Source organism: Agelaius tricolor, unplaced genomic scaffold (genome assembly GCF_023055355.1).
Source record: "Agelaius tricolor isolate 1412-34295 unplaced genomic scaffold, bAgeTri1.0.p SCAF_4, whole genome shotgun sequence".
Classification (NCBI taxonomy): Eukaryota; Metazoa; Chordata; class Aves; order Passeriformes; family Icteridae; genus Agelaius; species Agelaius tricolor.
In genome coordinates, this window is record NW_027269264.1 from 48,403,430 (window position 1) to 48,424,954 (window position 21,525).

Genomic DNA, 21,525 nt, shown 5'->3' on the forward strand with positions numbered 1-21,525 from the left:
TGCACACAGTATTGATTTCACTTTGCTGCTTGCACTCATGGGTTTGAGGGAGTCTGCTTTACACCACATGCCAAAACTTTATTCCAAATATATTAGAGTGAGCCAGTTATATTATAGTGCTTTCAAACAGCCTTACAGAATCAGATTGATATCTCAGCTGGTAAAAATGTTGGGTTTTCTTCCTTGGAGTGTCTCAAAAATAAAAACCAACTTGTGAATAGAGTAGGAAAGAAAACAATTAGTTTGTTTTATTCTGCATAAAATACTACCTCTGTAAGAATATTCTAGTGTGAACAGTGCACTCAAAGACAATGCACAAAGATGAATAGGTGGTAATGTAGAAGCAGTATAAAGTGACACAAAATGTATATTCTGAGAGGAACAGAAACACAAAATGGAAGTTCTGAGGTATGAATCTAGCAATTATAATCTTGTTTTTACTGATACTGATTTAGCCTCAGGTCTAAATTTAGCATTGTCTCTACAGGCTAGCACAGACAGATGCCTTGAGTGTACAGTGTGTTTACCTGCAAGACTGCTTTTTGGACACAACTTCCACTTTCCAGGAGGAATTGAATTTAACTCATGGAGAGCCAAAGTGACTGTCACCCACAGTTACACCAGTCATAATAAGCCAGTTAAAAAAAAATACACTGATCTTCTATCTCCTAAACTTCCTTAGCAGTCACTTTGTATTTACTTATTTAAGTGCAACATCAGCTTGAAAATTTCTGGAAGCTTAGCAATGACACTGCATGAAACATATTACAGGAGGATAAGTTAATAGGAAGAAATCACCCAAACTTTCCCTGGTGGCTTGCTTTAGATGAAGGTGTTGACCCTTGGCTCTGGCCATGGTCATGGTTTTTCCTGAGCCTCCTCTCAGCCATGACTGCTGTGACACGAAAAAGATGTTTAAATACTGTATAGAGAATAAAGCATTAGCAGAAATGAAGGCACATATGATAGCAGTTGTATAACTTTTGTTACCAACACCAAATTTTCAGGTTTATGGTGCCATTCCAGTGATGGCTTTGCAGGCAGGTTCAGGTCCTACCACAAGGACCATCCTTCCATATATTTCCTAGGTATGAACAGGCATTACAGTAGCAAGATATTTATGCTGTAATACCTTAACTATACTAATGGTAAAGAAAGAAGCAGAAATGTGGCACTGAGCATTATCAAGAAACAGCAGCCTGACCCAGACCACCAAAATTACTCATCAAAAAAGTGACATTGTGAGAGAAATACCAAAAGCTGATGGCAGAGTAATGGGGAGAGACAGGTTCCCACAGGCAAACAAGAATATGACCAGCAGCAAGCACATCTTAAAACTGACACCCAGCAGGATATTTGCCCTCATTGTGGGTCACGGAAATAAGGCAGACAAAGCAAAGTCCCATCACTAGAAGAAAACAAACGTTTGCAAGTGAATTGAAAAGACCTTGCAGTCACAGACAAAACCACTGAATGTCACAACTGGGCTGGTGTGCAGGGCAGTTGTCCAGGATGAGCTGCAGGGAGGGGAAACCCGATGAAATGAGACAAACTGAGGGGCCTACTCAGTCTTCCTGGGTAAATTGGTCAATAACCCTGACTCTGTTCTCACTCTGGTGTCAGGTTTTTTCACTTCTGAGCCCAAATGCTGAGCCCTTTTTGATGCTCCAAATGCCAGAGTCACTCCAGCACTGGCAGCTTTGAATTGCTTCCTGGAACTGGAACTGCTGCACCAGCTCCAGCAGAGTCATCCCCAGTGTGCATTGGTTTTAGGAGAGGGTGAAGTAATACAAATTTGGTGAATGCCTGCAGGCATCAGTATCTGAAAACATGACCCCATTTTAATGGGAGGCGTAATTAATACAAGGGCAATTGCACTGTGCTGCAAGCCATCAGGCTTCCTCTCAGAATTCATCATGCTTGAGGCTCTCCATGCATCCACAAGTCACCCTCACCAGCTCAGGACCACATCTTCACTGTCCATTTGAGGATGGGAGGGTCCAGGTTTGGGTTTGTGACCTTTCCTCTCACCTCCCTTGTGCATCCCAAAAGGTTTTGCCTTCAGCAAAAATCTGTCCCAGCAGCAAGGTTTTGCCCCACAACAGGTCCATTTTCCTTTGGCTCGTTTCTACTTCTTTGCTCTCAGTGTTTCATAGCTGTCCAGAGCAAAATGCTTCTTCATCCTGCCTCAGGCTCCCTGGGTGCCATGCCTGGTAGCAGACCTCATCCCTATTTTTGAGGCAGTGAGTTAGAGGGGACTAGGAGGGAGAAGAGTCTTTCAACTGGAACATGGCTGCAAATATCAAGTATACAGAGTGAAATGGAGGTGAGTTTTCTCAGTAGCATTTTAGCATTTCATTGAAGTCCTGTGTTCAACCTCAGCAGGTTATTCAGAGCTAAAACCATATTCCAGCAGCAGGTTGAGAAAGAAGAGCAGCAGCCAATGCCAGTCCCATTAAATTAGGCAATAAAACCAGGGAGTGGGGCAGTGGTTTGATCAGTTAGGGCATGGTGTGATCACTCCTGCAATTAGTACATGGCCAACAGGCAATTGGCTCAGGCTGGATTGAAAGCTGAGCCCTGTGTAGGACACAGTGTGGTGGGGAAATGTGGGGAAGTTTCTGAAAATAGCTTTGCTTTTTATGTTTAGAACTGTCTTAGTGCCACTCATTTGTTTATAAATTAAAGAGTGGGATGCACTGGCTTTGAGGGGGCACCACACTCCTTCCCAAAATCACAGCAGCCCGTGGCTGGATGGCATTCCTGCTCCTGCCACTTTGAACAGAGGAGCTGAGTGCCACATCAAAAAGTTGCTTTGTGAAATTCCCACTGTCTGCTGACTGCAGCATGAGTGGAGTAGTCTCAGCTATCCAGGCAGCTCCGACACCACTGCCATATCCCAGATACCAGGCCTTCCAGTGACACCATATAAACAACTGCTCATTCCAGTAATGCTTCTCTACTTAGGAAATTGTTTAAGGATTCACTCCATCCACCCCATCCTGCAACAAATAATCTGCAGATGTGTGGCTCCAAAAATAAGCCTTGGCACTGGGGCCATGGTACAGCATCACCACATAATTCAACAAACTTTCATACTGCGTTGTCTTAGAAATTAATCTTTTCAGTATGCTGGAAGTGGTTCATGGAGACAGATTCTATCCTAAAAGAGACTACTCTTTGCATAGAGAGTATTTTGCTATCATCTCCATTGACAATAAACATGGGTCTGACTTGTGAACATGTTATGTTAAGAATTATTTCTTCCCTTGTCCAATTCATTAAGTCTGTATACTTAATAAGCAGTTTCAGCATTTATAAGGTCTTCTCTGGAAACAATAAAACAGAGGGGAAAAAGAGAGAAACATCTGGATCAGTGAACACTTGAAATATTATCTTTTTAGTGTCTTTATAGATATTTCCAAATGCTTACACTAAGAACTTAATTCCATTGCTGCTATTGATGTTGAAATTATATTAAAAAAACAACTTCAAGTTCTTGTTGCTTAGATAGTGATGATAACCAGCCAACTCTTCTGTTGACAGTACTTTAATGAAAAAAATAGCATTGTTTGTATTTCATTCAAGTTTTACTACCTTTTTTTGTCAGCTTTTCTTCTTTTAAACTTCCATTTGGAAATGAAGTGGGGAGACAAAATAGTGATTGTGGACCAAATCTCCCATTTAATTGGAATTTAACAGATAACCCTTTTTGTCCTCCCTTTTTTTTTTTTCTTTTTTTTTTTTTTTAGTTTTTTGTTTGTATCCAATTTTTTAGTATTTTCAAAGAATACCTGCTAGTGTTATTTTTGACTTGATTATGTGAAGTTTCATGCACTCACCAAGCTGGAGTCAAGATGCTCAGGGGCTGGAGCACATTCTATTCAAGGGGAGCCCAAGGGATCTGTGTTTGCTCATTCTGGAGAGGAAGGAGCTTAGGGTGAATTTAATTGGTGCCTCCCACTAACTAATGGGAAGTCACAAGGAAGACATGTCGGGGGTATGGAGAAGATGAAGCCAGACCTTCATCAGAGGTGCACCGCAAAACAACACAAGACAAGAGCCACAGGTTGCAGCAGGGCCATTTTAGGCAGATATAAAGGAGAAAATGGGCAGTGAAGTGGTTAAGCACACAGAAGAGGGTCCCAGAGAAGTGAGGCAATCTCCATCCTTAAAGACATTCAACATTCATCAGGGCAAGTCTCTGAGCAGTTCTCTGCTGTCAGGTGCACTTGGATCACAATCTTTCCAAAGGTCCCTTGCTACTCAAATTATGCTGTGAATCTATTTTTCTAAAATTATGGGGGTTTTGTTTCTGTTGCTTGGCTGAAACTTTGCCTTGAAAAGTCCCCTCAGCTGTGCTGAAGCAGGGTCATGCCCCAGTGACTCTAAGCCAGTTCTGGAAGGATAAAAATCCTTAGGCATAAGGAGTTGTTAAGCATCCTTTTGTGATTCACAATGTATAAAATTAGATTGCTTTGTGCCTTTTGCACAAAGTGTTCTCTGAACAGAGGAGCCATCACATACCCCTTATCTATAGATGGTGTGGAAAGTGACCATTGAGATTTTCACATTGTCCCAGAAATCAGGAGCAATGCACATAAACCTCTGTGCCTTGCATGCCTCTTGTCCTTTCACTATGAGCTTTCCACAGAGAGGCAGAGTATCCAAATGCAGACATCATCCTCCTCCTATCAGTTTCCAGCCAAGTGCTGGAAACCGTAATATCGTCTGGACATCATGAAGAGTCAGTGTGGAGAGTACAGGACTAATCACATTCAAAGGTGCTCAAAGATATATCTTTCTTCAAGTGTTTTTCCATGCTATTTGACTTCTTAAAAGCTGAAGGCTTTGTGTTTGGCTCTCCCCACTTCTAGACTATTTAAGTTGGAAGTATTAGCCTGGCTGGACTTATTTACTTACCTTTTTCCTGGAGTGGAATTTCAAAAAACATTCAAAAAACAAATTAAAAGACCTATTAAATATCTGGATTAAGTGTCTGGGTCTGTGTCTAGAGTGCAGATGGATGGTTTAAGGTGTAGATGGATGTTGTGCCCGGGGGGGGAGGGCGGGGAGTGTAGGAGCAGTGGTAGATGTCACATCCCAGATCCATCAAAACCAAGATGAATCTTTCAACTGTTTCAAAGACAACTGTCAGCAAGACTTGATCAAGTTTATGTCCGAGTGATTTTCTGGAACTATTCTTCCAAGATGTCCAATTGTAGCACATCCTCAGAGCTGAGCATGTCCTCATCCACCATCCTGAGCCTTGGTCAGATCCTGGTCCCAATCTGACACATGTTCCTGTCAAAGCTGCCAGGGATTGCAGCAGAACCAGGATCAGGCCCTTTAATATCAGCACTCCAGTAAGTAAATGTAGACAGAGTGACTGGCTTGTCTCTGAAGGTTAATTGGGATTTATGTCCTGTTTGGAGATGCAGCTTTAGAGATCTGACTTCCTGGCACAGTTTGTGTGATATGTTTTTCTGTGCATGCGTGCGTAAAAGGAGCTTTCCTTTTGCTGTTTACCTAAAGGAGTTTATTAGACATTGCTTATGCAGCATTTTTGTGATCTTGTTGATGAGAGATGCTATATAAACAGGGCTGCATTGGGCTGGATTCAGTAAGTCTCAGAGCTTGCCAGCAATTAGTGGCTGTTTGACTCCAGCGACCGAGCACCAGCACAGCAGCCAGCCCATGAGTGCAGCCCCTCGCAGCACTGCTCTGGCTCTGCCTTCCCTCATGAAATGGAATTTATTGCTCTCTATCTCACATGAACACTTGGTAGGAAATTGGAGCTACGAAATGAAGAGTCATGGAAGTTTAAAAAATCCAAGAGGCAGGACAGATGTGCTGTGATTAGTCCTGTACTCTGGCTCACCTTGGGTTAGATAAATAATTGAATGTGTGCCATCAGCAAAACATACTACTTACAGACTTGGAAGGAAATTTGGCTTGCAGTACTCTAATTGGAAGTTAGAGATGGTGGAAAAAAAGACTTTTGCTCGATTCTTGTGCTTTAGATCTCAAAGCAGTGAGTTATTTTAAAACTGAATCTTAATCTTGGATCATTTAAATTGATATTTAGTAGGCTACTTGTTCATGGAAATTACTATATATTTATGAGGATGCATTATACTTTGCCAGTTCATTAGAACTTTATTAAATGCAAACAGTGCTATCATTGTATAAAATTCCTTTTTTTCTTCCCCTCAGATTTCATACCTGTCAAACACTGACTTGATTCTGCAGAATCCACACCAACTTCACCTGCAAAACTAAACAAAATCATTTTCTTGGTACAATGCCAGAAAATAAAAGAAATTTGTTAGAAAAGAGAGCAAGACAAAGCTGACAGCTGAGTCTAAGCAGATGAAAACAGTCAAAAGCCTTTTATTTAATCATTCTGCTATTTTTGACATGTTGTCTAGTGATAAACCACATGAGCATTCCCTTGTGTTATGAAAAAAAAAAACTATGAAATAAAAATCCAGGAAAGAGCGGAAGAAAGTACAGTCTAGTGCTTGAAGGGATCTCATATGTGATTTCAAGGATGATGTTTACATGCATGTAAAATATCCAACAAATGGCTTTTCCAGTGGTGGCCGAGGTCATTACCTTTTCAAAGTTGTGTAACGTTTTCCTGATGAGAGTTTCCTTCTTCGCTAAGGGGACATTTGCAGGCAGACTTTTATTCAGTCATTTTTGGACACTGGTATGCTAAGTGAGATACAGGCCCTGATGGTTACCAGTGCTGCCAGCTGGTCTGCTCTGCAGAAAAAGATGCTGATCAGCCTGTGCTTGGTCAATGTGTTTGGAGCCTCGTGGCTCTGGCTGGGCCAGGAACCAGCCAGGGAAAATGTTGGTTCTGGCCCTGTTGCACAGAGTTATTGCTTCCCCAAAAGCGTGGAACCGTGGTCTCTGTGGCTCATGTGGAAATCCCAACAGCATCTTTATGTTTCACAACAACAGCATCTTTAAGTTACACATTGAAAGGGAGGATCACAGGAAACGTTTCCAAAGGTCTTTTTCTTCTGCCCAAAAGAGAGATAGAAAGCTGAGGTTTAGTTGCCAGTTCTTTCTGCAATGAGCAGAAGCTTATGAGAAATTTTTTTCTGTTGTGGCTGCCTGCAGGGTTTTCACATCAACTCCTTTCTCTGCATCCTGAAGCCCTAAGAAAGTCCAAAAAAGATGGTCTCCTGGGAGTGCTGATCTGCTGATGCAGGCAGATGTGTTGGGGGAATGATCTCCCTGCCTTGATGTTGTTTGAAACCACTACTGAATACCTCACCACATCTCATTTACTTAAGTAAAACCACAAACCCCACTGGGAGAGGTGTCCTGCACTGTTCCCGTGGAGAACAGAGGCCCAGATTGTCCTACAAAAATAATCTTCTTTTTTATTGGTGGCTAAATTTGTGAGACCTGTGAGGTTTTGTTTTTGTGCATCTTTCAGTTTTATGCAGGTCAGCACCTCCCAGCCCCACAGATACCCATGTGGGGTCGAGGGCTTCTCCCACACCTCAAAGTATTTCTTTTCTCTTTTATAGAGGAATGAGCTTCAAGCATTCACAAATACTGTGCTCAGCAGGGGCTGTAAACCATCATATTCATTTGGAAGTTCTCTTCTGAGAAGGAACTACAGTTTATGCTCTGCCACCATAAAAATCCCTTTGGCCATAAAAAGATGACATGAAACAGCACTTCGAGGAGGGAAAGGGTCAGTTAACAGTAAGGAGCAGCCAAGGAGCGTGTCTGAAAGCTTTCAAGAGCATCAGTCAGGGTCTCCCAGGGTAAGCACTGGCACAGTTCCTTAGAGTCAAGAGAGGTATGCGGCTTTTTCCAGGGGAGGATCAGGTCCCTGGCTTGCATTCACACAAGAGGAGTCCAGGAACTGTGAATCTTATCAAAACCTTCCCATTAGCAATGACTGGAATGTGATTTCATTTCTGGTATCAGTCTTAATAGCCAGAGTTGAGCAAAAGAGCAGATAGCAGGGCGCTTTTTTTTTCCCCTGCTAAGAGAAAGAAAACCATTATATGTGGGCAAAATTATATGACTTTAATAGCTGACAAAAAAACAAGAGTTGGTTTCAGGCAATGCTTTTACCACTGGAAATTTTACTTCTGCAGAAATCAGCTAGTAAATTGCAGTGACTTGCTCTCAGAGGTCTGAGTTCCCCAGGGTTGTTCAAGCAAATCCTGCTCTGATCAGTCAGTTAAGAAAAATAAAGAAGCGCACAGGTACCCACAGCACTCATAGGTGCTGCAGTGTTGGAAGACTTCACTGTGTTTGGGTTATTCCCCCTCAGCTGAGATGATGACAGGAAGGGCTTGGGCTGGCCTTGGACCTTGCATTACACCCAGTGTGAACATAAATTATCTCTTTACAAATCTGTGAAAAAGGACTAAGTCTGGAAATCATGGCAAAGTGTATGCTGAGCAAGTGTCTGCAGGGAGGCCATCCCCTCTTACTCAAGATTTCGGTATGTGTCCCACAGAAAGGCAAACAAAAATAAAGTGCATTGCTTCAGTTTTACACCATGTTGACATAAATCTTCTCTCCATGTGAATTACGGCGAAACTGTGCACAGCTACTGAGCTGCTGCACTTGTGCTGCAGATGGGCTTTGTCTGTGCGTGCTTTGGCAGACAAACCTGTTGCTCATTTGGATTTCATATAGAAGAAAAGTGAGTTTGATGCTTGGTTGGGTTTTTTTAGGCTTGTTTTTAGTGTACCTCGTTGGCTTGCATTTATAGATGTCTAATTATTTTTTGTACATTCATTTCTGTATCTTTTATTTGCATTTTTGCTGCACCATTTATTTCTCAAAGCAAGGGTGATCAAAAAAGAAACACTGGGCAGGAACAATAAGGAGAGGGATCTAACAAAGACTCTTTGTGCAATTAAAAACGCCATGCCAGGTGTAACTGGCAGGTCTTCAGAACACAGCATAAGTTCTTCTAAGTTCAAGTTATGATTCAGGCTGAAGAAGTCTGGTATTGAAGAAAGTCCTCCCCTTCCCCAGTAGGAAATTGGTTTTTTATTAAAGACATTTCTTGAGTGTATTATGGTTGCTTTCTACCTGCACCAACTTGAAAGAACAGTGCTGATCTATTTAAATCTGTATGAAATCCTAAGCATCTCTTTTGCCCCCTAAATTGCAACTGATCTGATATTTATATATCAGAAAGAGTGTTTTGGAGAGTAGGGATTTGACCTGCCTGGCCACCTATGGAGTTGCTGCATCTTCCAGTGGCATGACCTCAGGCCTCAGGGGAGCTCTAGAAACTGTCCGTGAGTGCTCTCCTAGCCCCAGTAAATGGGAGGTAAAGTTCCTCTTCTTGAACTACCTCTGTCTGAGAGGAGTCAGCCTGGAGACTGACTGCCTGGCAGCATTTTAGGGATAAAGCAAGGGCAATATTTTATCCTAAGAACTCACTTTCAGGCTCAACATAGAGATTTCTGTGTCTGCTTTGCTCCTAGGAGGATAATATTTCCTAGAGCAGACTCTTCTCTTTCTACTTTTGACATCTTTAGCAAGAGCTTCCTTAACATATTATGTTTAGTCTGAAACCGGTATAAAACATGTATTTTTCATCTTCTCTTTGCATTTCCCCTTTGTGTTCCCTTTTTTCAATCACTAAATGATGACCATGTATCTTTTTCAGCATGACTCATGGCAGAGATTTAGAGCTGCCTCTCCAAAACCTCAATAAACGCACAGAGCAGCTGTTGTTATAACCCAACTCACTGCCATGTTACTGCAAACAGATGCAGGTTAATTATAACTTAAAATGTTTATCCTGTTATTGTTTGCATTTCTGAAGATTTTCAGCAGCTGTAGGACCCTGAGTGACTCCCTCCCCTCTCACACAATGTGTTTATTTTCTGGGTTCAGCATGCCCTGGTCGGTGTCTCTGGCATCGCTGCGGTGTCCCATGCAGAGCAGGAGGTGGGCTGGGGTGACGGCAGCTCTGCGCCAGGTGGAAGCAATTATGGGGAAAAAACGGTCCTCACTGGATGACTTACTGCTGATAGCTGCCAGATAAGCTAACTTAATAAAGCAGTGGCTTAATTAAGCCGCATTCCTCCCATCTTGCCTCTCGTCCAGCCTGTCTGAGGCGATGCTATCAAGCAGCTACTGCTTTGCAGGATGGGGCAGGGGTGCTGTGCTGATGCACCCCTGTGTGCTGGGCACTCTGGGAGGGGGCTATGGGTGATGGGACACAGGGGAGCTCCTGGAAAACTCACCTCCTCTCAGTTGGCAAGGTAATAGGCCACAAATCCTGGAAAAAAAAAAGACAGATCTGCCACTGTCTGCCACATATCTGCCTAGTCATAAATATATTTATTGGCATCAAAAGTTTGACCCTAAATCCCATCTTCTGGCATTTAATCTTCTAGAAGCATCTCAAACTCTAGAGCAGAGGGTAGGAGCACAATATCTCCCTCTTTCTCCAGCAGGTACCCACCAGAAAAAATAAGGGGTGACTTGGTTTTGGGGTTGTCCCTATCATTACAGATTTTCTTACAACCACAAAAGCTGGATGTTGCATTAAAAAAATCATGGTACCCCAAACCCTCTGTCAGTTTGGGTTTGTTCTTATTCCTGAGTAAAGATTGCATGAGAATCAAAAGTGACTGCATTTTTAATTGCTGAAGTAGCCCATTTAAAGCTGCAACAGATAAAAGTCAGCCAGAAGCTTCATCCTTTGTAAACCAGATTTCAGGTTAACAAATCAACCTAATTTCCCCAGAGGTCCAGGTTTTAGTGGTGGAGCTTCAAGCCCACAGCCGTGTGTTTGTGTTTCGTGCATGGCCACATGTACAGCTGCATAGCAACCACCTTGCTGAAAGTTATCCAGTAGCTAAAATTATCAGTAGGAACCCCTTCTTACCTCTCATTATGTACAACGAGATTGCTGCTGTGCAACGTTGATTAGACATGTCAGCCTGGACCTGGACGTCTGAAAATGAATGTCGCTATTAAAATGCCTTTGCTAATGCTCATGTGTCCATCATTTTGACAGATTTCACTTTAAGAATGTAGAAAACTAAAGCATGCAGGAATCCCAGGGTTGCAATGTAATGTTCAGAGAAACAGGTATTGTATTGTATTTCCTTTGCATTAACCCTAAAGTAGCAGTTTCCCTGGCGAAATCATGCTGATAAGGGTGCTGTTGAGTACAGGCTGCACTTAGGCAGAGATCTGTAACTTTCAACTGGGAAGAGATTATCATGTGGAATGTGGTCTGAAGGCATGGCATCCCTCTTCTAAACACTTCTTTAACTATAATTTAAAACTTCCACAATGCAGAAAAATCTTCACGCATTTAGAGAAAATATTTCAAAATCCCCTTATCAGTACGGCTTGGGAAAATTCCAACAAAAATTTGAGAGGGACACTGAAAACAAGGAAATCATTTCTCAAAACCATCTCATCCCCCTGTGGAACCCATTGCTGCAAGAAGCTGCTGAAGGGAGGGATTTCAGCAAGCACTTGGATATCAGCCATGGGAACATGATTTTTTGGTTGTTTTAAGTGAAAGCTAAAGCATGAAGCTGTGCAATATCAGGGTGCCAGGGCAGCGTTTAATGCCTGAAACTTAGCATGTGATGGGTTCTCAATGTATGGCTGTGGGAGAAGGGTTTGATCAGGGCAAGTGTTTTGGCTTTTGGGAGAATCCAGCCAGGCAGATAAAACTCACTTTAGCCACAAGAAAGCTGATGAATCCAGCCAAAAGCCATGACCAGCCAAGCTGAGAGCAGAGAGGCAGCTCCTGCAAGCTTCCCAGCAGGTGACCCCTTACCCTGGAGCAGGTTATCACATCATCTGCTGACACAGGTCTCATTGGTCCTAAACCTGAAAATAAGGTGGGAATTCCATGGAGAAGGGTACAAATTATGGAAGTTGCTGCTCCCTGTGGCTGGTTAGCTCTGGCTGGCACAACCCCACAGGTCAGCATCTCATGGCAGGGATGTCCTCCTCTCCTTGCTCATCTCCCAGCCCTCTCAAGCTGGGCTGTATCTTCCTCTGAAGAGCAGCTACAAGGAAGCCTCTTTTCTTTTGCAGAGGGAAGGAGATCTATGTGCACTTGGAAAGCCATCAGCAGGGCTTGCAGCATATGAACAGCCTCCCCAGTGCACCTTTGAACTCGTTCCTCCTGCATTTGTTTGTCTTGCAGATAAAACTTCACAGCAGTGTTTGGAGAGGAGTCTAATGAGGCACCACTGTTTGCATAACAAAGCAAGGCTTCCTCTTGAGATGTTCAACTCTCATTAGGCATAATTTATATTCCAGCTAATCTTAAGGAAGAGGGTAAAATAGGGAGCCAAAGTTTGTTTTTACATTGTTTGGAGAAATGCATTGTTTGTTTTAAGCCATCAGTTGCTACTGATAGCTAATTTAAATTCAACATAATGATGATTTGTGATGGCTACATGTTGTCCAGGGGAGTGTAGCGTCAGTGGCTGACATGGCTTTAGCATTCTTCTGCATCAGTTATTGAATCAAAGGAAAAAACAGAATGGATGGTTTCCCAGTTTGGGAGATATTTCATCATGTCCACAAAGCATGAAAAAACTGTGTATTTGTAAAATACTGAGGGATTTTTTTCCCCCCCAGATTCATGTATATTTAATGTAATAATGCACTGAACAGCAGGTTTTTTTTTCTTTTAGAGCAGTCCTGGTAGTCACCAACCTGGGTCCCTTTGAAAGTCACTAGGTCCCTGCAGAGAGACTCTCAGGATGATAAGGCACACAGCCATTTGTAAAGGCTCCTGAGGGCTGCTGGGAGCCTTGGTGACTGAATGTGGTTTGCTGCCTGGAGAGAAAACCAGCAGGTTTAGCTGGATGCCTAAATGTCATTACAGGCCAGTGTGTCAGAAACAGTAATTTCTCAGCATTCAGACTTTGTTTATATCATAGGCATATAAAAAGTGTCTGATCCTATTGACTGCACACTGCAGTTTTGTCCCTCAGACTATATAAAATACTCTCCCTTGCTCCAGATGAGATACCCAATATATTGAGTTTACCTCCTCCAGGTTTATCAGAAAATGAGAAGTGACTGATAACATGTATCCTCTGTGTACTCCTCACTGAGACTTATCCCTTCCTGCAGGTTTACATTGTAGTGACGGATATTTAAAAACAGCCTTGACTGTACCATGAAAATGATGACCTGAGTTGTGTATTTGGACAACATTGAGCTGTCCAGACAACAGCCAGACAACACAAGAGAGCAGGATTTTTGGGAATTACTTGGGATGTTGGGTGGGTCAGTGTTGGGGTACTCTGCCCCAGGTCCTGAGGTGGCTGGACACGCTGCCATGTGAAATTCCTCCTGGGCCAGGTGGTGCATTTCCCTGTTGTGTTCTGTAATGCTGAACTCCAACAGCCCACGATCCTCATCTTGTTTGGTTCATGACATCCACAGTCCACTTATGCTGTTTCTAAAGGCAGCACCAATCTACAGAGGATACATTTATTTATTCATTTATTTATTTTATTGTTTTTCAGGAAAAAATGCTGTAAGGGTTATAAGTTTGTTCTTGGACAGTGCATCCCTGAAGGTATGTGATTTCACTGTTCTTACACGTCATGTCCCCATGCATTTGTCTTTCCCCATCTGCCATCTTCTCCACATTGTCTGTTTGGAAGAGCAACCTGACAGAAGCACAGGCTTTGCCATATCTCATGTATCAGTTCAGGGAGGAGCTGTTTCCCAGAAATTGTTGGGAAAATAAAAAGATCAGCGATTTCCAAAAGCGCTGCTTACCATGCCAAGCCTTGATCCTCCCCTGAGTACACATGGCTGCACAGATCTTGTGCCATGACCTGCTGCTCTGCAGACAGAGGAACATGTTCTGCCCTTGGCTGGGTAGCTGGGAGCACTCTGTGCACCTTTCATGGCTGATGCCTTTCCCCTTTTTTCTCTCCGATCTGGTACAGCTGACCTGACCTGTCAGTGCACAGGGAGATGGTGAGTAGGTGAGTTAGGCCTGCCTGTAATTTCCCATGGGTGTGGTTTCCTTGTCACCAGGAGCCAAGGAAGATGCAGATTTAATCATGATCATTCAGTATGCAATACTAAAAATGGATCTGATTTGGATGAAACTGGCTCTGAATTTTTTGGACTGCAGGAACTACCAGGCAGGAGCAAATGCCCAGAGACAACATGCCAAAAAACTTTTTTTTTTAATAACAACTAAGTTAAAAAGTTTATCTATGGCAACATATTCTTCTATTTGATGATATATGGAAAGCCTTGATTTGGTCTGAGAATTCTCCTAGTTTGTGACTGATGTTTTGGAAAAAAAAGTGACAAATCCACATACTGGAGAATCAGCTGGTTTTGAGTTGCAGTGTCCAGCCAAAGGGGATTCTAACTCGAACTCTAATCCTTATGGGTTTGTTGTGGGTTTGTTGCTGTTGTTGTTTTTAATTTGTGTCTTCTTTGCTGCTGGCTAGAAACACTAAAACAATTGGTGGACTGATGGGGGTGGAGACAGAGAGAAAAAAAGAGGGAAACAGCTCATGATGACCCTCTGCCTGGAGGAGTTGGGTAGGGTTTGGGTGAAATTGGTGCTCACACATAATTCCTCATCCCATGGTTTTGCTGTGAGTTTTCTCTCAGTGTGTGTGATATGGACGACAGCTCCAGTGTGAGACAGACACTTGGAAGAGGCAGTTGTGTGTATTGGAGGCAGAATTCCTGAATCCTTTCAGGGTGGAAAGAAGCCAGGACTCTACATTCTGGCCTCCAGCTTTCCTATGGATTTAAGAATTTTATTTACTGGCTACTCACTGAATATAATGGATACAGCAAGAGAATTAATAGGAGCAAAAATAAAATGAGAGCCATGGCAATTTATTACTTTGGCTTCTAATTCTCATCTCTTGAGATGTTAGGTGATTATGAAAGCAGCTTTTATTATGTGCCCACTGACTTTGTCCAATCCCGTCTTTTAACTGCATTTCAGTAACCTGAGAGTTTCTGCCCCTGATTCAATTCTCTGCTTCTCTCCCTTTGTTTCTCCATTTCCCCTTTTCAGCTTTATCTGTATTTTGCCTGGAACTTCATAGGCCACAGCAGTTTCTATAACATCTGAGACAATCTCAGGCCCTTGGTGTAGGGGCAAGAAACATGATTCACTGAAGTATTCGTTTCACTTACTCTGTTACAAGACATCACTTGGCTCTTCACACATTGTTTTGGCATAATCTTGACAGAGTAGCTGTATGAAATCCATATCTCCAAACAGACACATAAATGCATTACAGATGTGAGTTTATTAGAGCACATCTGCACCTTTTAATCCAGTACTGGCACATTGAAACTGTGAGAAGTAGTTCCAGCCCTGTCTTCTCTATGATTTAGCAGTGGCTGCAGGGAGGAAGGTTGACAGAGGTATAGATCCTCCCTTTTCCACCTTTTTATAGCTGCCTGGAGAACACACCAATCTCCTTCTGGGACAGCTGTTCCTTAAACAGAATCTTTCCCAAAAGCTTGTGGCTTTGTCCACATCCCTTATTGGTTTTCATTCTGTTATTTTTCATCTGCCCTTGAAAAGGAACAGAAATCAGTGCAGTACAGTATGAGTCTATGCCTCCAGTTTCTGCATTTCGTCTGTTTTGTACTCACCTTCCCACTGTGGCTTCCAGCTGCAGGACCAGGGATACTCAGGAAACACTGAGTGGAGTTACTTCCGTGTGTCTGATTCTCTCCATAGCATCTCTTCCTGCTCCACCTGTTCAGCAAAGTGGGTAAAAAGAACAGCTCCTCACCTTTTTCTCCTGTGCGATCTCCTTTTTATTTGGAGACTTACTGCTCCAGCCAAGTCCAGTCTTGGGTCCTGTCCCATGGTGTTAGAGTGAAGAAGGGACAGATGCAGTATGGAGCAGTTTATCTTGGAGACCACCCTTCCTATTGCTGGTTTGTTTCCTAAGCTGGCTGTGGAAGAATTCAGAGTAAAATACTCTATTATAGGCCAACTATAGTCAGATCTGGTCTTTCCTTAGGAATGTTGTTTCAAACATTTCCTTGGTAAACTTTCCGTGCCGTACTGTCATTTCTGAGTTCATTGAAACTTATACAGAGACGTTTGTTATTCTGCTTTGGCTTTTGCATTTTCCTAAAGTCTGGAACAGCCTGATCCTTATTGTATGGTTTTGATTCATCCCTAAACCACATTTCTTAGGCTGGCAAACGAGGGATTTGAACACAGGAGGGAATTTTCGTCTCCAGTTCTGCAGAGCACACACAGGTGGTGCAGCAGCTTTTGCCTAGTTTAATCTCAGTTGACAGAACTGTTTCTAGGGAAGTCATGTTACCTGGGACCAAAGCCCTGGGGATGCAGCTCTGGACCTGAGACCTGCCTACAACCATTGTGTGATTTGGGTTGAGTGTGTGGGACCACCAGCAGGGATATTTGTCCTTCCTGGACCCTTCTGCAGCTTTGTGTGAAGGTAAATGAGGCAATGGACATGATGGAGCTCTGCTGAGGTGGACACATTCAAAGACTGGTTACATTAAATTTGGCGACAGATGGATAAAAAGAACTGGCATTGTTTAGTCTAGAAGAAAGGAGGCCGAGGGGAGACATGATAAGAGTTTTTAGGTATGTGAAAACTTGCTGCAAGGGGGAAGGTAAATTGTTCTTTATGGCTGAGGAAAAGAGGACAAAAATAATGGGCCTAAGTGTCTGTAAGGGGAGTTTGGATTAGATATGAGTAAAAAGCTTTCTGTCTGCAAGGATATTTCATCTTGGGACCAGACTACTAGGCGAGCCATATGCATCCCTTAGGGAAAAGGAAAACTAGGAAATGTTTATGCATAGCTACTCCTGCTTTTGATGGGAGATGGGCCCTTCCAGCATTGCTTTTTCTGATTTTGTTAGGGCACATCTATTCATGGAAGCACAGGGAGGCCAGAGCTTGTTTTACCTCTGCTCTGAATAGCTGAACATGGCACAGGCCAAGTCCCACACCTGAGTGGGGTAAGGAGCAGCACATTCACCCCCATGCTGGACATACCATCCTGTTCTCACTCTGATTTTGTTTCAGTGGAAAGCAAAAATTGCAACCGTGCTCAGGAAAAATACCAGCAATGCTTTAAAGCTGGGACTATTTAGTAGTGCCAAATGTAATAGGAATTTACAGCCCAGCATCACCTAAAGAGTCCAAACTACACTTAGACTGAACAGTTTGAAAGCAAGAGTTATGTTTTTCTTTCATGGCTCGGCACTGTTGGACACTGTTTACTGCAGGGGGTCCTGACATTGCCATTCACCACCACAGCACTGTGGGCAGACTTCAGTTTGGGAAGAAAGAAGGAAAGAAAGGATGTCTGTTATTTAGGAGGTGACAAACAGAATTCTTGGCACTATTACAGTAGTATGTCTATTAGAATAGTACATTTTTTTTCTAAGGGGTTCTGGTGTGAGATACAGCATCTTGTTAAGTCTCATTTTGTGCTTTTCTGTATTTTGGCGTGCTGTCACTTTTAACCCAGTGCTAGGCATGTACTCTATATACTTTGTACAGAAAATGTGTTTTCATTTGCTTTACCATCTCTTAGCTCATTTTAATTGTTTGGAACAATCACCATACCCAGAGGTATCTGCTAGTCATTAGGGTGAGTCAATAATGAGTTTTAATTATGTGTATGGAAACACAATGTGTGCTTTGATGGAAGCTTGCATGAACCACTTAGATTTTGTTTGGACAAGTTTGGTCTGGAGCATGGATGAGATATTTCTGCTGTGGCCCCCAGTGCCCACTCACTGGATTGTCACAGTGACCTGGATGCTCTCTGCAGGGTGATGCTCTCTGGAATGGTCACAGAAACTGCCACTTGCTTTGGTGTAAAACCTGACCTTTTTGAGACCAGATGCCACTCGAGGTCCTGGTGTCTCCTGGCAGATGTTCCCCATGGTGCTGCAAAACCCTCACACCCATAGCTGGGAGCTGTCCTTCACCCCCAGCCCTGCCACCAGCACCATTCCGAGGGCCACATCCAGCCCCTGACAAGACAGGGATGTGGGTCAAACCCCATTGTGCTCTGGTGTCCATCCCTGAGACTTCAGTTCTGCTGCTACACAGCAGTGAAATTAGAAACAGATTTTCCCTCCTTTGGGTTTCAAATAGGGACTTCAGTCTTTTGGGATTTCAATGACATACCCTGATCGGCAGCTCTTAAGAGAGATGATGGGTTTGTAACAATGCACTGTTTGCTAGAAGGGTTATATCTGGCTTCAAACAATTAACACGTGATGTAATTAACTTTTCCTTGTGATATACTTTCTGCCTGGCTTTCGCAGTTAACCTCGTGGTTTTTCACAGTATTCTGCATAGGAAATGCTGCTATCAGACTTAAAAATCTGTTGAAGAAAGCTAAAAGAATGTTTTAGGTAATTTAATATTTATGTGAAAAGAACTCCTAAAATCTGCCAAATGCAAAAGTGACTCTTGCTTAAAATACAGCTTTAAGAAATAGTCTAACTACTGTAAAGCTGTGAATAGCAATTACAATTTTAATATATTCCTTTGCTTATGTCTCATGAATGTTTTATATCTAGGTTCCTTGAGTCCTTAAAAACAATGTAACTCAACTTTATATTAATTAGCAGAGAGGTGAAATGTTTGCAATCTAAGCATCATCCATCCACTGACTTTGGTATTTTTCCTAACCACATTTTCCTCTCCCTTAGACTACGATGTCTGTGCTGAAGCTCCCTGCGAACAGCAGTGCACAGATAATTTTGGGAGAGTCTTATGCACTTGCTATCCTGGATACCGCTATGATCGGGAGAGGCACAGGAACAGAGAGAAGCCGTACTGCCTGGGTGGGTAGATGAGCATGTTGAGCTCCTCCCTGGTTAATTATTTATCCTGCTCCCTTCAGACTTTCAGGAGTCAGTTTGAATCTGAAACCTTTCTTATTCTCAATATTATCACAGAAGAAATGTGGGAGTTAACTATGTTAAGAATTGAGAGATGTAGATGCCCCTGAAATTATTAGGAGGTATTACCTACAACAAGACTTACACACCCAAACACTTTGAAGTGTTGGGCTGCTGTAATTTTTCCTTTAATTCCTCCTGCTGGCTGTGAGCCATATATACTGAATATTGAGGCATTATCACTAGGCCTAATTACTAAAACTAATATTTGAGGTTTGACTCAGATAGCCAGAATATAATTCAGGACTGATCATTTACATGTGGTCCTGCTGTGGCTAGTCCTGCCCTGCCCTGCATGGTTTGCCATGCCAGGGAGCCAAGGTTTGCAGGACTGAGCTTTGCTTGTGAGCTTTTCAATGAAAGGAGACTTTCAAACAATGTTCACTGATAAAATGCCAGGTGTGTTAATAATTCTAATAGTGCAGCTTGCCCAGAGCTCCAGACCAAAGGCTCCAGCTTCAATTGCAATTGTGGTGTTCCAACTTCTTGTTTGTTTAACCACTAAATCTCTCTTTACCTCTAAAGGAAGTCTTTTATTGTGTTGGAGGTCTGAAGCCTCCAGCTACGGGACGTTTTTAATCTCTGTTTCTCTCCAGATATTGACGAGTGTGCGACGAGCAACGGGACTCTGTGCTCTCAGATCTGTGTCAACACCGTGGGCAGCTACAGGTGCGAGTGTCATGAAGGCTACGTCCGGGAGGAGGACGGCAGGACATGCACCAAAGGAGATAAAGGCAGGTGCTAGTGCAGACTAAATGTCCTGGGTCAAATGGATGCCTAAAGGGTTGGTCTGTCAGGAACAGGAACTGTTCCCAATGCTACACGTGGAGCTGGGGATCCAAAGCTGGGATGTAGCAGATGCTCCTGGGGTATCCGGGCAGTTCGCTGCCACCTGAGCACCTGTGGAGCAGTCCTGCCAAACTCTCTCCTCCAATGCACAAGTACACTGGAGGATGTGGAAGGCATCTTCTCCTAGGGAGGCAAAATAGCTGAATAATGAAATTTACCATTACAGCTTCAGTTAGATCATTCCTGCTGGATCCAGTTGCTAAAAGCCATCGTTTGCTCCAATACAAGCCTGGATTGTAACTTTCTTGTGGTCCTGAGCTAAGGAGACATAGGAAAAAAATCTTACCAGATGAAGAACCTTAAAAATTTTCACCTGTAAATTACATAATTTCAGTAACTTTAATTTGTATTTACACACCCACATCTGAGATTAGCAAATGGCCCTGAGTTGGATGGCTAGTGCCCCTTGGCCCTTAGAGGTTCAAAAAATGTGTGCTTGGGGATCCAACACATTTTCCAAGCCTTGCTTAAATCAGTTTCTAAATTACATTGACCAAGACCATATGCTGTTGACCTGCAATTATGTCAACTTGTGTGTCCTATGCCTGGGGTCTTATTTTTTTTTCTCTTTTTTTCTCTCTTTTTTTTTTTAATGGAATATAATGGGAAAAGGGTAAATGTAAGGTCTTGTTCTTGCATCTTTGCATCTCAGTGTTGGTTCAGACTGTATACATGTGCTGTGCAAAAATTATTTTAAACATTTGACCTCATCCTACTTATTAAATTACAGCATTTAGAATACTACAGAATAAATACTGATATGAAAATTTAAAAAGAAGGGAGGAAGAGAACAGTGGTCTGAAAAAAAAAACCCCAACAACTTCTGATGAATGGTGACTTATCACAGGTTCATCAATTAATGCCTGAATGTGGTCTCACAGTGTGATCCAAATCCCACCGGATGGCCAGAGCAATTTATAATTTTCATTTTCATCTGAAAATGTGTAACTGGAGCCACTCCATTAACTGTAATTGTTCCTTGTAGTTTTAATTTTTTTTTTCCTTATCAGAGTGTGTATGTGCATGTATGTGATAAATAACCTAGATAATTACCCTACAAATTGGAGGGTTTTTTTAGATATTCCTCTGGGTAGTTCAAATTTCTTTATACAGTAATGTCCAAAGCATTCGGGATAACCAACCATTCAAAATATTCAAGGTTATGGAAATTATTCTACTGTTTGAAAACCACCATTTTTACACTGAATGTACACGGCACATAAAAGTGTCAATTCCAGCAGATAATCTGGAATGAAACACCCACCATCTCTCCAGAGATCTCCCCAGCCAGCTATGCGAAGTAAAGAAGGATGCCTTCTGCCCAGTTACGCCGCTGTACTCCGCGTAAATGTTCGGAATTTTCGGAGCCCGGGTGAGCGCGAGGAGCCGCGTCCGTGCCCGGCTCCGAGGGGAAGGGCGGGCTGTGCCCGGAGCGGCCGCAGCGCCGCTCCCCCCCGCGGCCGGCCCCAGCCCTGCACCGCGCCCGTGCCGGAGCGCCTGCCCCATAAACACATCATCCCCTTTTCATCGCAGCCGGAACATACACGCTTTATTTTAAAATTTAGTGGGAGAGGCAAAACCCCGTTACCGCTCTCCATTTCTAACGAGGGTGCATGTTTTCCGGGACATAGAGCCACGTTCTCATTGTTCCATGCCCAAAGGATGCAATTCAGACACTTTTTTGGCTCTGTAAGTGGCTGTAATGT

At 42.9% G+C, this 21,525-nt stretch overlaps 1 protein-coding gene across 1 annotated transcript in view; it reads left to right on the forward strand.

The window, feature by feature from the left end:
- CCBE1 (collagen and calcium binding EGF domains 1) overlaps positions 1-21,525 on the forward strand; it is a 95,695-nt gene that overhangs the window by 57,468 nt on the left and 16,702 nt on the right. Inside the window, exons 3-5 of the mRNA XM_071425598.1 lie at positions 13,527-13,579; positions 18,719-18,853; positions 19,567-19,704. Coding sequence (XP_071281699.1) covers positions 13,527-13,579; positions 18,719-18,853; positions 19,567-19,704 — 326 coding nt within the window. The remainder of the gene's footprint in view (positions 1-13,526; positions 13,580-18,718; positions 18,854-19,566; positions 19,705-21,525) is intronic.